Source organism: Betta splendens, chromosome 5 (genome assembly GCF_900634795.4).
Source record: "Betta splendens chromosome 5, fBetSpl5.4, whole genome shotgun sequence".
In the NCBI taxonomy this organism is placed as follows: Eukaryota; Metazoa; Chordata; class Actinopteri; order Anabantiformes; family Osphronemidae; genus Betta; species Betta splendens.
Genome location: NC_040885.2, coordinates 6,951,088 through 6,966,200, shown reverse-complemented (window position 1 = coordinate 6,966,200; position 15,113 = coordinate 6,951,088). Strand labels below are relative to the sequence as shown.

The 15,113-nt window shown below is 40.3% G+C and overlaps 3 protein-coding genes across 4 annotated transcripts; all 3 read right to left on the bottom strand.

The window, feature by feature from the left end:
• Positions 1–2,227: 2,227 nt before the first annotated feature.
• On the bottom strand, positions 2,228–5,649 carry cd8b (cd8 beta). The gene is made up of 7 exons (XM_029152231.3): positions 5,469–5,649; positions 4,192–4,542; positions 3,485–3,565; positions 3,240–3,329; positions 3,049–3,082; positions 2,895–2,939; positions 2,228–2,748 (listed from the first exon to the last, which is right to left on the bottom strand). Exons 1-6 carry the CDS (start codon positions 5,521–5,523, stop codon positions 2,927–2,929), a joined length of 624 nt encoding a protein of 207 aa, XP_029008064.1. The 5' UTR covers positions 5,524–5,649; the 3' UTR covers positions 2,228–2,748; positions 2,895–2,926.
• A 1,105-nt stretch (positions 5,650–6,754) lies between these two features.
• Positions 6,755–12,805, bottom strand: zmat1 (zinc finger matrin-type 1). Of its 2 annotated transcripts, none has more exons than XM_029151567.3 (7): positions 12,634–12,805; positions 10,728–10,834; positions 10,563–10,646; positions 10,266–10,401; positions 9,882–10,175; positions 9,612–9,702; positions 6,755–9,482 (listed from the first exon to the last, which is right to left on the bottom strand). In XM_029151567.3, the coding sequence occupies exons 1-7, from the start codon at positions 12,770–12,772 to the stop codon at positions 8,528–8,530; spliced, it is 1,806 nt and encodes a 601-aa protein (XP_029007400.1). In that variant the 5' UTR covers positions 12,773–12,805; the 3' UTR covers positions 6,755–8,527. The 2 variants fall into 2 exon arrangements, with proteins under 2 accessions (XP_029007400.1, XP_055364848.1); XM_055508873.1 differs by having other exon boundaries at positions 10,266–10,398.
• A 156-nt stretch (positions 12,806–12,961) lies between these two features.
• On the bottom strand, positions 12,962–14,822 carry gnrh2 (gonadotropin-releasing hormone 2). Its single transcript, XM_029151568.3, has 4 exons — positions 14,124–14,822; positions 13,624–13,769; positions 13,423–13,506; positions 12,962–13,188 (listed from the first exon to the last, which is right to left on the bottom strand). Exons 2-4 carry the CDS (start codon positions 13,756–13,758, stop codon positions 13,150–13,152), a joined length of 258 nt encoding a protein of 85 aa, XP_029007401.1. The 5' UTR covers positions 13,759–13,769; positions 14,124–14,822; the 3' UTR covers positions 12,962–13,149.
• Positions 14,823–15,113: the final 291 nt, after the last annotated feature.

Genomic DNA, 15,113 nt, shown 5'->3' with positions numbered 1-15,113 from the left:
TGTTGAGGCCTGTGTGCGTGTTTGCTGGACTTCCTGTTAGGAACGTTTGTGCCGGACGCACTTCTTGTTCTCGAACATGTGGATGAATGGTCTGTGTTTTTTTAATCCTTTTTGGGCACTTTCTAAATTAATCAGTCATCCTCTTACTGTAGAGCCTCAACACGTACTGTATTAACGGCTCATGGAACGCGTGCACTGACTGATGACACTGAATAATAATAGGTCTGATTCCACTTTAATACTTTATGTCAACGTATTTGACATCAGACCTTTCAAATTCACAACTGCAGTATTATAATGTATGATAATTTAAACTTAAAAAATATTTTTAACCTACACATCAATATTGATTTATATTGTATTATTAAAGAACATAACAGAGGTGAAAGTAAAAGGCATCCAGTCCAGTTTAGTTGCTTTTATATTTTCATAAACGAAAAGACTATTCATTTGAACATCATATTAAGAAAGCAGAAGAGTCACAGGTAAAGTCGTGATGTATTTTAATATTACAGGTATATTTATTGCATTTCCAGAATTAACATGTCATTTATGAGATGAATTATTTTACCAGGCACTGAAAATACTTGTGTCTAAAAATGAAAACTGTATTATCTGTATTATTATTATTACTTCCCATACTCACTTTACATGTATAGTGTTGTTATGTGCCAATACAATTTGACTTTTTAATTCTGTATTTTTCTAATCTGTATTGTGCTTTGGGCTGTTGCGAGACTCAATTTCCCCACTGTGTGAAAATTAAAGGCTTCCTTATTCTGCATCTAGACGTTTTCTCATGTCACTTGGCACAAAATCACCATAACGTTCTGTACTACACTGTATTACAGTGGTACACTGAAACAACAGTCTCTTCCTGAATCCTACTTTCATACGTGTCATTTCCCTTTTTCATTGTAACTCTATTGTATTTTAGAGGGCATCTAATATGGTGAAGATGTCGTTGTGATCTGTTTTATTAAAAGTGGAGGTGTTTTACGCCTAAGTGGTTGCTGGTAGATTATGATGTGGGATATTCTAAATAAAGTGTTTTTTTCTAAATCATACAATATATTTATTTACTTACCTTATTTACTCATACATTTTCATTTATGAAAAATAAAATTGTTTTACTAGAAATTTTGAAACTTTAGAATTCACTTGATTCATAAAAGTTAAATGAACCCCTGACACACACACACACACACACACACACACACACACACACACACACACACACACACACACACACACACACACACACTGTACAGTAGATGCAGTTAGTGAGAAGGTGGTGTTGTGTTTGATTCTATTCAATAACGCAAACTCCTCTGACGATTTGAAGGTAGCTTAATTCGTCATTAGCTTATTTCTCATTTCACAACTCTAACGCTCTTTCTTTTTCGTCTTTCTTATTCTGTGTCTCTGCCAGTGCTTGTGGTTCGGTCTGTGGTACTTTTGTGGTCTTTTTGTTTCAGAGGCTCGATGGAGAGCTCAAAGCTGAGCGAGCGATAGCATCTCGGCGCTCACGGCTTTGTCTCCTCTCTCTCTCTGGCACACAGGAAAAGGCTGCGCACACTCCCCGAGACCTGAACAACCACCAGTCTGACTTGTTTCTTTACAGGCCTCAAACTGCACAGGTGTACGTGTGTGTGAGTGTGCGTGTGTGTGAGTGTGCGTGTGTGTGTGCGAGAGAGGGAGAGAGACAACACAACATGCACAGTTTGTCCTAAAAGGTCTAAGATTCTGACAATAAGGCTCGCTGGCGCATATTTGGAGACATTTCAACAGAAACTGTGATGCAAGATGACACATCAAACGTAAACGAGAAAGTCGAACCCCGTCACTTACCTACTCAACTTCCGCCAAACACGATATTGGCAATGGAACACCCACTTCCAAGCGCTTCATGTCGTCCTTTCATTACACATGCACAGGAGCCTCTCAGATGTACGACAGAACTACGAAGGTTGTGAAATAAAGGAAAATGTGCTGGAGTAGGTCATCTGTGTTCAACTGTCATTGGAGACACACTCACCTCTAGTTCGTGTGCTCTAATTATGCTGTAGTTCCTTTAAGCAAGGCACCAAACCCAGTGTCGCTAAGCTGTGTGCAACTGTCCTAGCATTTGTCACTAAATATTAATACTATTAAAATGAATATTTCAAAATGCATTTGATAAGCACTTTTATCACTTACAGTATAAAAACAGAGGCACTGCTGTAAATGGATGGAAATATACACTTTTATTGATTTATTGACCAATCAGATTTTGCTCACAGAAAAATCTGCGCGTCAATGCAAAGGGTACAAACAAACACGTAAAGACACAAATGAGTAAATACAGAAGAGAGCAACAGAGCTAATACTGTATTACAGTTTGGGTTTAGGTTACCCTGGTAATGTTCAAGAGTCGTGTCTTTAATATGAGATACTGATGCACTGATTTAACATCAAATACAAAACGACAAAGGTCAAAATCAGAAACCTGCAGGAATCACAGTAAGTCAAATCTGAGGATGATCACTTATAGCACATTAATTACAAATGAACTTCGTTGAGCTCGAAGTCTGCGTCTCTGCACATCTGTCCGTTGCAATATGTTACATGGCTGCTGTCGAATACAGAAAAGCGTCCTCTGCTGCAGATGCACACGTTTCACTGGTAGTAAAGGGCCCGTGTTATTAGCAGAGCAGATCTTCAGGCTGATGCGCAAACATCGTGGTCCACTGGACGTCACCTGAGCCACTGCAATCGCACAAGCAAAGCTTATACATTCAGTAACAAAACACCGTAGACAGTCAATGGTTCAGAAAACATGGCAGCACTTAGATTTATATAATACACACTATGATATATATAAGTATGCAAAAATACACACTGAAGGTACGCACATCAGACATAACGCGTAGATGCACTGCTTCAATCACCGGCTCCTCCTGTAGCGCAGAATAATAAAGCAGGAGGTTAAATTATAGAATACTTCGAACCTATGATCAATGAGCTGCTATATTAAAAAAAGAGACAAGACTTTATTTCTTTACTCACTTCACAAACTGGTGGCGGCATTTTTTGGGCAGACCTAAAATAAACCAGGAGCAAAAAATGTCTTCAAACGAAAACCTCAATGTACAGTATACAACACAATATTTGCAATACTGTGCAAGTAGAGGTTATTTCCATATGATTTGAGAACATTTTGCTGAGCAGCTCTGCATCAGGTCTGAGGACCAACTCACGGCTGAAGTAGTAGAGTGTGCAGACGACGGCTAGGGCCAGGCCCGCGACCAGTCCAACTAGCGGCCAGAGGACCATGGAGCCGCAGCCAGCTGCAGCAAACACACGATACACGGCAGCTTTATTTCAGGTCCAGTGGCGGCGCCGGCCAGTATAAACGCACTCACCATAGAGAACGCATCAAATCAAAAACGCTCACTGTACAAACTACGCACTTCCATAAACAACTCAAGGATCCCGAACTCACCCTGCGCGTTCTTCTTACACGTACAGATTTTCTTGACTGGTGGTTTGGACTTCGTCACAGGAGGTGATGTTGGAGCGGGTACTGTTAAATTAAAGGAGTAAAGTTACAGAGACTGATACAAAACTAAGTTACATCTGAATGATTCATTCTGTTTATGCAAGATCTGTAAGGTTGAAACGTAAACCACCACCCATTCACGAAGAACTGCTTAACCCAAGCTAACATTAAATCAGTAAAACTGGAAATTCTCAGCAGACCTGTTTCATACATTTGTTACATTTCTCAAGAAATAAAAGTACCACAGTGGCCGTGAAGCGCACGACCGGGGTTCGCTGCAGTTCAGTTCCCGTGCGTCTGTGTGATTTTATAACCGTTGAAACAAGGGCCGTCAGGATATTCTAATCTTTGTGTTTGTGAAAATTTACAATCAGAACTAATAGCCCTGCAGACAACAAACGTTTGGGACCTGGTGGACGTGATGAGGAGGATTTACGGAGTGGAGCGCAACGGGAACGTAAGACCGAGCTTCCTGGGTGAAATTTAATGAGTACGGCACAATACGCAGTCCGTGAACCCAACGTAAGCTGTGGAAGCATTAATGTCAAAGGTCAGTGGGTTTAGCCGTTGAATCAATAACTGCTCAATTTACCCTAAGACCAGACAGATTATATATAATATATATATTATTATATATTGAGCATACAGACCTCCCGGCAGGAGCAGAGTCCCAGGTTTCCACATGTCTTGGTTGCTCTTGTCTTTAAGGACGCAAGAATAAATCCCTGTGTCCTTCACTGTCACTCCGATCACCTGCAGCGCGAAGGACAAACTGCCCCTCTTGCTGAGTTTATAGCGCGATTTGTCGACATTGGACGCATAGTTAACGCGGTCAGCGTTGTTGTATCTGCCCAGAAACTGCACGTGGCCCGCGCTGGGATCGGTGAGGAACCAGTAGGCAGAGTCACAGTAGTCGAGGCAGTCGCACTGAACGGTGGCGTTGCTGTGGAGCTCCGGGTAGAGAGCGCTGACCCTCTCTGTCTGCAGACGGTGGCTCGAGGCTGGGAGCGGGAAGGCAAAGACGTGTGTGATTCTTTAATGCAGTGGTGAACATGTGTTGAGGCTTTACAGCTATAAAGCAAAGTCAAGGCACGGCGTCTGCAGCCCGAAAGAGTCGTATGAGGTTCCTTTAAGGTTCGACTCGTCCATAGTGTGATTTGAACCGTGCATCAGGGCACAAACGCTACAGCTGTGAGTATGAGGATGAAGTTAAAGTGTGAAAAAGCCAAACAGTGCCATAGTGACATTTGGAAAGCGCTTCATTTAGCACATATCCATTGTTACTTCATCTCATTTTAGAATAACTCAGGTCGTTTTCATGCGCCTGTTGCAATCGCTGGTCTTATGAAATATCTAAAGGTGACTGGGAGTCAAAGGTTAAAATACGCTGTCAGGTAAATGTGTCGCTGCCATTAGAATGAAATATCGAGTAGAATGTGGAACATTTCAGAAAGCCCCAGATTATCTACAAATTAATTTTAATATTTGGATGGAGCATAAAATACGCAGATAGGAAACATCGCAGACCTGCTGCACAATGCGTAGTTTTAAATACATTTTATCGTCATTGTGTCTTTAATTCAGATTATACACGTAACCTAAATATGTAAACACAGTTAGTATTAATAATAAATATTCACAGTATATTTTACAGTAGAAGGTACCAGAGACGACTAAACCATGTTAATTCAGTAGCAGTTTGATCATTATAGTTTAATCAAATAAACCAAATCACGCTGTTTCACACTACTTTTAGCTCTTTCGCGTAAACGACAGCTCAAGCAAACGTCGTCTGAATCGACGCTGAGCATTAGAGACGGTTCAGATCATCAACGCATCCCCTCGCTACAGGCCCCTGGGCGAGCTGCGGGGCCGAGAGCGCCGCAGGCCCTCGAGACGACGAACGGAGAGAAGCTCAGAGTCCTACCTGCCGAGCACAGAGCGGCCGCCAGCAGCGTCCACGCCACAGGGAGCTGGGTCATTGTGTCCGGCCACCAGGCTGTGTGCGAGCGCGCGCGCGCGTGTGTGTGTGTGTGTGTGTGTTTGGAGCGGTAGCTGAAGGAAGACAATGATAGTTTCTGTTCCTGCTATGCATCTGTCAGAGGTGATGGGAGGAACTGAGCTAATAGGGCCTCGAGTTGTCAAGGCAACACCCCAATGTGACACACGGGGCCTATCAGAGAGCCGAGGGGCTTCAACGTGCCCACATTCACTGTAAAATGACTGGAATGAAGGCAGCGTGAGGAACTGTGACAACTCGAACCTGTCCATGACTCGGGTCATTAAAAACACGACTCGTTTAAGCATAAAGCTGCTTCCAGGTTGATCAAGGCGTTAAGCGATAAACGTGCCCGTTTTTCATCCCAGCTGACGTGACACCGCATGTCGAGCATCATGAAGGTTTGTATGCGGAGCAGCGCAGTGCAGTGCTGTGGTCTGTGCCCAGGTGCGTGACCTAGCTCAGCCTACATAGTGCCACACACACACTGCTCGGTGTGTGTGTGTGTGTGTGTGTGCAGAGCGCTGCAAGGGGTGGCGACACCAACCCTGATCCACGGAGCCGCGGAACCGCTGGACCTGCTCCCAGAACCAGAACCAGAACCAGAACCAGAACCAGCAGACGCTCGCGCGTGTGTGCCGTTTATGAAATACCCATCTGTCACTCAGAAGCAGATCCATGTGTTTCAGTTAATACGGTTACCTACATATCTGAATGGTGAAGTGACATGTTTTGTGATTGATTCGGGTGTTTGTTTGATTCCTGAAACTGCCTCCTGTCACAATAAACTGCCCCGAGCCCATAGTTATGCTTGACATTCATATACTGCCTTACATCAAATGCCGTGTAATGAATGAAGTACGTCTGCTAACAGACGTGAAGTACGGGCCTCGTTTGCTATAGGAGTTTGCTATAACGTCAACGTATATTAGTGTTGATGTTTGTGTTGATGGCAGCTGATTGTTTCATCTACTAATGTGAGCTAAATTCTTAATGGAGTTTCAATTATGATCACCTAAAACAGAAAAAACAGCAAGTCTGCACATTTCCAAAACAGATCCAAAGAATTTTGAAGTTCTGGTTAATTCATGATTTAAGAGTTAAATATTAAAACTAATTACTTATCAAACTAAATGTCACCGGTAACAATCTAGTCTGATCTAACCAGAGACTAAATTAGTGTGATGCACCGTGGTGTATTTGACAACTCCAAATCATACTTACAGCATCTGGGCCATTTATTTACTAACACAAGTACTGTACATTCATTAAGCATCATGAAATTTGAGATTAAATCCTGTTCCTTGAATTAGAGAATAAACAACATGACTGGAATTTGCACTTTGGAGCAATCGTTCTCCCAAGTTGAGGAATGAAATGTTCACTTGTGCTACTTTTCACAGAACTCACAATTCCTGGATACAGTTACAGCTCGTCAGATCACCTGAGTGGTGTCTGTGGACTGTTTTGTGTGCATGTGTGGAAGGTTAAGGTGTAGAAGAGTCGGGCGGGGGTCCTAAAGTGAGAGGATGTGGCTGCCACATTCTTTCTACGGGGGTCGAAGATTCAAGCGACACAGGGAACAAGACCACAGGCTTCTTTGAAAACAGGCGATCTCAGGGGGCTTCAGAGCGAAGCCATGAAGCCTTTGGTGGCGTCTCTGCTCCGATGTGAAGCCGAGGAGCTCACTACTATTTCTTTTTTTTTTGCTCCTCTTCATCATCCAATTTTAGTAAAAGTTTCACATTTTCATATGAGCAAATTATTGCATATGCATAATGTGTCAAATATAGGAGTTTGGTTCTAATTAGCAGAGCTTTAAAGAAAAATACCAGTTAAAAGTGAAATTATCTTCAAAGGCATTTTTCATCTCACAAAACACTTTGCTGTCAACACTGGTCCTTTAAACTGTAACCAAGCTGACATGTAAGATGTTTCAAAGATTGCTTCACTTGCAATGTGTGTAAGTTACTGTCAAACAAGGCTTGATAGCTATGAAAGTTGTATTTTATCCCAACAAGCTGGATATGCACCATGTTGCTCTCAGGATTCAAACACACAAAACTTTTGAAAACTTTAAACATGTTTTAAACAAGAACTGCTAAAAATGTGAAGTTTTGAAAACACTGGTTTCCAATACAACAGAATTGCAAATGGGAAATAACTGCAATCACTTCTTTCTGTTCACAGTCACAAACATCTTTTTCTCATTCAGCACAGACTGCATCTGAACTTGAATTTGAACTGTCCTGATTTCACCTTTTGCACCTGGCTGACCCCAAACGCTGCTACTTGGGTGCGTATAGTGTATGTGTGAGTTCCTGGCACACAAGCACACAGAATACTCTGCAGACTATGTCTCAGCACTATTATAAGTTTTGATGTGCTGCTGTGAGAAGTAAACACAAAGTAAATCTGTTGTTTGCATTGTATCCATTCAACCACTCCATTACACACCATTCATTTCTAATAAGCCTGTTTGCATCTGAGTGAAAAAACAGAACTCTTTAAAAGGCTTTTGTGAGGCTTCCATACATGTTCTATGTGCTTTTATTTACTGTAGTGATGCTGTGAATGAAGCTCGACAGCACCAACCACAGGCTGTTACAAGAATCACACCATTAAGTTCATGAGCACAGACATACATACTTATTATGGCTGACTGAGCAGTTAATTAATTAATTAATAACTAATTAATGTTGTAAAAAGTGTCAAAGTGAAAAATAAAGCTGTTGTGGTTCCGTGAGAATCTAACACACACTTGTGAAATGAAAACAAGTGAAATGTTTCATCTTGTGCAAACAGGAAATGGATAAGCAATGCTAGCCTGCTAGCATGTATGTGGGGGAGATGGTAAAAAATACTGTTTCCTGCTATAAGTAATATTAATAACTTAATATATTGTTGTTACTTTTCAATACCATGCTCATGATGAAGTAACAGTCTGCCTAAAAGTCAAAGTTAAAAAGACAATTTGTCTGCTAAATTCAACAGCCCAGAATTGAATCATCCCACAGCCTCTCCTCTTCCGTCCTAGTATCTGCTTTCACCCCCTTCATCTTCTTCTTCTCTTTCCTGGATTTGCTTTTGGCTGATTCATTCTGTCCATCATCCTCGAGCTCAACATGCATTTCAGTTTGAATATGCTCTTCAGTCTGTTTACCGTCATTCAGCTCTTTTGGCTCCAAGTTTTCCATCGCGTTCTCACTTCTTTCCACCTCACAGTCCTCCTCCCTGGATTCCATTTCTTCTGCTTGCTTACTGTGATGCTTTAGCCTTTTTCTCTTCGTCTCGTGATCTAACTCTCCACATTCTTCTCTTCTTGTCTCCTGAGTTTCCCCTTCTTTCCTGTGTTGTTTATTCCTCCTTTGCACCTCATCTCTCTTCCTTCGGCACCCGTCTTTCCTGGATCTTTTAAGCTTCCTCCTTCCTCTGTGCCTATCTTCACTATCTTCAGTGTCACTTGTGCTACTCGTGTAGGATGAGGAGTACGAGGAGTAAGATGATGAATTGGTATATGAGGAAGAGCTTGACTGCTTTCTTTGCCTCTTTCTCTGAATAGTTCGACCAGGAAACTGTGGAGAGCCTGATTCTAAGAGAGCTGAGGGTGGGAAGTTGGTAGCTGAGTGTTGAGAGGGCCATGATGGGCCCTGGTACCGAGAACCCCACACTTTAACTGAGTAGTATGAACCAGGCCAGGACTGATAATGGGACTGAGATTTGGAAGGAAGGTTGGCTAAAGGTTTGTGAAGTTTTGTTACATCCCCAGTGTCAAATGTTTGTTCTTCCTCCTCATCTGCTTCATCACCCTGAAGAGAGGCTTGATTTGCCTTGGGTGTGATTCCACGAGCTTTCTGAACTTGTATGTAATCCGCCAGTTCATCTGCAAATGTGCTGTAGGCTTTATGTTGGGATTTGCACAGGTCGACAACCTTCTTCTCCCTGTCAACAACATAAACAGGAATCAAATAGCTGCTCAACTGATAGCAATAGCATTTGTTCATATACATCATTGTATGTACAATACATCAATGTCATTTCTTAATACCGTCTGAAGAGACTTGTTCTTACCTAACCTGGTGTTTGTTTCCATGCATGTGGGCCTTGTACATCTCCACAGAGTTAAACTGCAGACTGCACATCTGACACATAAGGGGACTGCCTGCAGACAACAGAAAGTGGGAAAAGTGAGAAAACAGCATGAATTTTAATTTCTACAGCAATTGAATAATTGCTTAATTCGTTTTTACCACATCAGTTTATATTGACTGTAACTGTAATTGACTGGACCCGCATTTAGGGGGATTTTAACACACAGCTGCTGATGAAATCACGTGTTACCTTGTTGTACATCATCTCCAAGCTCTTTCATCAGCTCCTGTCTGGCCTGATTACGCTGGTGTTTGCGTCCATTGTAGTGCTGCGAAGCCATGTGGGGGTTGTTGAAAAAAGCAGCACACAGAGCACAATACTTTTTGGGATCCTTCAAGTCACCCTCAGTGCTGAGGGCAGTTGAGCTGGCTGCTGGGTCCACGTGATGCCCCATACAGCCCTCTGGGACATGTTTCTGGTCAGCTTTATCAGGATTTGGGGTCCCATTCAGTGAAGTACACACTTCCTTGTTCCTGTCTGTAACTGCGTGTAGAAATTCAGGTTAATTTGACCTTTGAACTCAGTTAAAGACAATGTGTAAATATCAAAGCTTAGATCACACAAAACACCTGCCTGGAGGATGAAGACCTTGTTTGCGAAGATTTTTTGTATGGACTTTGCCTTCATAATGTGATTTTGCCACCACCTGGGAACTAAACATCATGTTACACAGCTCACAGAATCGGTCCCTATTGGTGATCACTGTCTGCTGCAGAGAATAAGCACAAGAATGGATGGTCAAGAGACATATTTACTCACTGACACAAATGTTTCCATCATAACACGTTCTTTATACTAGCAGCAGGAGAAGGGGCTAAAATGATTAACTTAATTAAATTATGTTTACAGGTAGAAATTTTGACTGCTAACCTGCAGGCCTGTAGACTGTGTGTTCGTCCTCTCAGCTCTCTTTGTCTGCAGGTACACCTTAAGTTTTTGAGCATGTTTCTTTCCCTACAATTGTGAGACAGGAGACATGAGGTCAATCAAAGTACTGCAGAGTTTCACGACTAGTGTTTGAAAGGCTGGACACACCTCATAGTGAGAGAGCCGTTGAGATTCGAACAAGAGCACAGCCTCACATATGTGGCAGTAGTCATCAGCGAGGAGCCCATTCAGAAAGGCATCTTCACTCTGGGCTCCTGTGCAGCACAGCATATGGTCACTATGGTTAGAATTAAGCTCTGTACACAAGTCCAACTTAAACACACTGGGTGGTTGAGCTGTGTCACAATAATATTTTCACAAAAAGCTACATATTAATTGCAGTTAATTAACTCTTAATATGTGACTTTATTCGAACTCTAGGAGACAAATTAACAATAAAATCTATTCAGTTTTGTTTTGTAAACAGAACCTTATCATAAAAATCCTATTCTGATTATTTCCAATCAACATCCAAACCTTGAACATCGCTGTCCAACAAAAGCAGACACTGGTCGGACAAATTATAACATCACCTGAGAAAACCATGAATGCATGACTGCATTTGTCAAACCTTTTTCGTATTTCACTTTATCTGTGTTCATGCCACTGCGGAATTATTTATTTGAACCTAATGCACTGACTGACTAGAAGGCCTAGTCCAACATGTCAAACGTTCATTTAGTAAACAGTTAAAGATGAACTATTTTTCTGCTTTTCTTTTTATGCTACATCCAGAATCAGTGAAATCATACGTTTGCTGTGTGGTCTCAGAATTAATTAATCTGCAGCCAAGTAATGACAGTTTTTGACCTTTGCGCTTGCAGTTATGAAGTACAAGATCATGTACCTTCCTCAAATTATGTAGTGTAAAAGTACTATGTATACAACACTGTTTAGGTAAATCTGCTTGATTGTGGATCCTTGTTTGAAAAAAATATTTTAAAGATTCATCAATGGTGTGATACTTATATGCTTTTGACTGTTGAACAGATGAGAAATCTGCACCTGGAGCACACATCAAAACTCAAAATCATCTTATTAGAAATTAACATTAAGTCAGACTGTCATTCTATTTACTTTTGTATATGAATTTAAAAATACATCTACTGCAAATGAAGAACAAGTAAGTAGGTGTTCAACTTTTAATTTTATGTTAAAATCTTGGATGAAATGTCCACTTAAGGACTATGCAATACTTTATTAAAGCGAGTAGTTTCCCCATCACCTATTTAATATAGAACTTAAAATATGTATAAAAATAATGTCTAACACTCTGGTACACAGATGGCTGCAACAAGTAAAACAAGTGAATACCTTTAATAGTGATGTCTGGTGATACAGGTCAAATTATGTACTTACCAAATGATAATCACAGCAGCAGTGAACAGACAAGTGCTGCATCACTAAATATGTCTACAGTAAATAGAATGTTCTCTATTTACATGACACTTTATTTTAATAAGAACCTGAGGCCACCAGGAGAAAAACAGGTGACCTTGTGTTTTAATGCCACACTTCACGCATACTAAACTGATGCCATCTGAGACTTAATTTTACTATTAGCTGTAGATAGTTTCCAATTTCTGTTGGATTGCTGCTTTGTCAGGTTCAGTAGCATTGTGTTACATCTACGTCCAGGCTGTGGGTAAAATTTAAATTTACCTAACGGTACGTGGTCGCCAAGGCCGTGAGTATATAAACAAGATAGCTAGCATAACACTTAGCCATTGGCTAACCACTTCGCACCTGGCACAGTTTACTAACTATTTAGATTATTTTTACTGAGGCTGGTCTACAGAGTTATGACGTTTTGTGGCCAATAATGTTACGATTGCTGCACGGATCGGTATTAGAAATTGGAAATTTACAGCTAACGTTAGACTGCTAACATAGATAAGAAGCTAGTTCCCTCACTCGATTGTTGAGCTGCTTAGCCAGTTAGCTAAACAGCTAACGTTGGCTCGGGAGGTAGGAAGCCGTTAAACTGAATTTTCACCTTTTAGGAGAGACTCACCTTCAACCTGGGTACTAGCTATTTTTGTTTTTATTACTTTGTCAGCGTCTGTAACAGAAGCCGCGTTAGGGGCACTAATAGTGTTATTTTGAGAGTCTGATCCCGCAAGCAGCGGACTACAGACCCTTGTGACGTCCATCTTTTTCTGTATCAGCTTTGCGCATGCGCACTGACTCCATTGCGCTAACGCTGGATCCTCTTTAAAATAACAACTGAATAATCCAACTTTAATGATAATAATTGTATCTGGATTTTATTTTTTGTCGCTTTTAACATTCACACCATATTTCACAGAAAAGAAAAAGACTTTAAATAAAAATAGTTAATATTAAAATAGACATTTTATTACATGTCAATATAATATTAACATATGAGTCTGATGGACGAACCATGTGATTCTGTAATACGTATTTAAGGACAAAAAGACATGAGATCGGCGTATTAACATCAAGTTGTTTTATGTTAAGACAATGACATTGGGCCACTAGGTAGAAAAGCAGTGTTGGGTGGAAAGCCTCACTTTCTCTTCTGGAGCTCTCTGGCTAAGACATCCAACTGGAAAGAGTAAATTATGTTAAGAATAAGCATTATGTCATCAAGTAGAATAAACATTATATCATCAAGGTTTCATATTGAAAAAATATTACCACGGATTCCTTGCATGGTTATGTTCCATTTTTATATAAACACAAATCAATCACTGTCAATGTAATTATACAACACTAGGTAAATTATTGTTATATATTCTCTATTACATAAATAAATTGTATTTTCTTTCAATTTACTCACAAGAATGTTTCTTAGAAGGCTCCTCCTCTGGGGTCTCAAATAGCTGCATTCCCCGGCCTCGCACAACTTAATCTCCTCTGAAATCTGGATGTGTGAGCAGCAATCAAACAAATTAAATAGGTTAAAATATAAAAATAATTTAAAAAATTGTCAACTAACAGACAACATGTGGCATCTACATCCAAAAACACAAGGCCTAACCTCTGATGTGCCAAATGAGTCCAGCTCTCGCTTGCCCCCAGGATACCAACCGTGGGACCAATGCTGGGCGCTAGACATTTGAGCCCCCACACACAGAAGAAGCCCCAGGATCAGAACCAACCGTGAGACACACATGATATTTTCACCTATAGGCCAGGACAAAAAGTTTTTTATTCATTGGGATACGATTTAAATAAGCTTAATATATACAAAACACAAAATTGAGTTCTCTAATGAAAAAGGCCAACAGCCTGTGCTGTGGCATAAATAGATTTGATTAGATTTTAATTTAGAACACATCAAAATTAACAAGTAGTTTTTATACTATACCAGCTTCCTAAGTCTTCTATTGAAAATATTACAGACAATAATCAAGAATAGTCACAGATGTTAAGTTTGTCCAAACCTTATATACATAAGTCACCTTGATGTTTATTCCAACATTAACAATTAATTCTTTAGGCACGTACAGTAAAATGATATTAAAGCACAATTCTTACCTCAGTTAAGACTTTGTCACACAGTGCTGTCGGCCAGTGTCCTTCCTAAAGCTCACTCTTGCTATCCCAGGTTGAGATTTTCCTCCTGTCTTCGTTCTCCAACATATATGTACTGTTATAAAAGGCCGCCCTACAAACACATCTTTGTTAGCTTTCCCTATACACCACGCCCATTATCGGACCTTTTGGTCCCTCTGTTCCCAGGGATGAAGCAAATAGCCCTTTGGGACAAAGGTGTTTTTAAAAGTAAATCTCATTAGTTCCTGTTCCTCCTAATTTTGTAACTGGTTTGACCACAGTGACTCATCACACTCATCTCTGACCCCACTGACCTGTCAATTAGACAGAAACTCTGGGGCATCTCATTACAAGCAGAGCAAACAGTATGTGTGTGACCAGGTCACTGATGAGTTTTCTGTCGCTGTGGGGATGAAATGCGTTTGCTTTTAAGTTTAACATTTAGAAATAGTTCTCAGTCAAGATGTGACATGTAGTGTGACATGTTGACTCAGTTGATTGCTGAGGACACTGTTGGAAAATGTGAATTTCCCGCTGGAATGAATAAAGTAGATATCTACCTATTTGATATTGCAGGTCAAACAATTTGCTTATAAAAAGAAGTGAAATTCAAGTAATGTTGGATGGTGTGTAAAAACATACAGAAATGCAAACAGTTCACTGTAAGAACCTCAAATTTGTTTTTTATTTATAAAATATATGACTATTTTATTTATTATTTACCTCAGTGTCAACTGGACTTCCTTTGTTTATATAATTTTTAAAGCAATTTACATATTTACTATATGTAATTTGTGCCAAGTCTATTTACAACACTCATTTAGTGTTGTAAATATACATTTTTACAACAATAAATGAGATAAAGATTAATTGATAGGTGCAAATAACACAATTTCTGGTTAACAACAAAGACCTCTGAAGATCAAGACAGCCTGATCGCAGAGTTATAGTGTTTTATGCTGTAGGTTTTGA

Excerpts from the sequence above, each read along its gene's own strand:
- cd8b (XM_029152231.3), bottom strand. The coding sequence starts at position 5,523 with ATGACCCAGCTCCCTGTGGCGTGGACGCTGCTGGCGGCCGCTCTGTGC. Across the intron at positions 3,566-4,191 it reads GACTCTGCTCCTGCCGGGAG|TACCCGCTCCAACATCACCT; the intron begins GTCTGTATGCTC and ends TTAATTTAACAG. Across the intron at positions 3,083-3,239 it reads CACACTCTACTACTTCAGCC|GTCTGCCCAAAAAATGCCGC; the intron begins GTGAGTTGGTCC and ends GGTTTATTTTAG.
- zmat1 (XM_029151567.3), bottom strand. The coding sequence starts at position 12,772 with ATGGACGTCACAAGGGTCTGTAGTCCGCTGCTTGCGGGATCAGACTCT. Across the intron at positions 10,647-10,727 it reads AACGGCTCTCTCACTATGAG|GGAAAGAAACATGCTCAAAA; the intron begins GTGTGTCCAGCC and ends TCACAATTGTAG. Across the intron at positions 9,483-9,611 it reads GGAAACAAACACCAGGTTAG|GGAGAAGAAGGTTGTCGACC; the intron begins GTAAGAACAAGT and ends TGTTGTTGACAG.
- gnrh2 (XM_029151568.3), bottom strand. The coding sequence starts at position 13,758 with ATGTGTGTCTCACGGTTGGTTCTGATCCTGGGGCTTCTTCTGTGTGTG. Across the intron at positions 13,507-13,623 it reads ACTCATTTGGCACATCAGAG|ATTTCAGAGGAGATTAAGTT; the intron begins GTTAGGCCTTGT and ends TCACACATCCAG. Across the intron at positions 13,189-13,422 it reads GCCTTCTAAGAAACATTCTT|TTGGATGTCTTAGCCAGAGA; the intron begins GTGAGTAAATTG and ends TACTCTTTCCAG.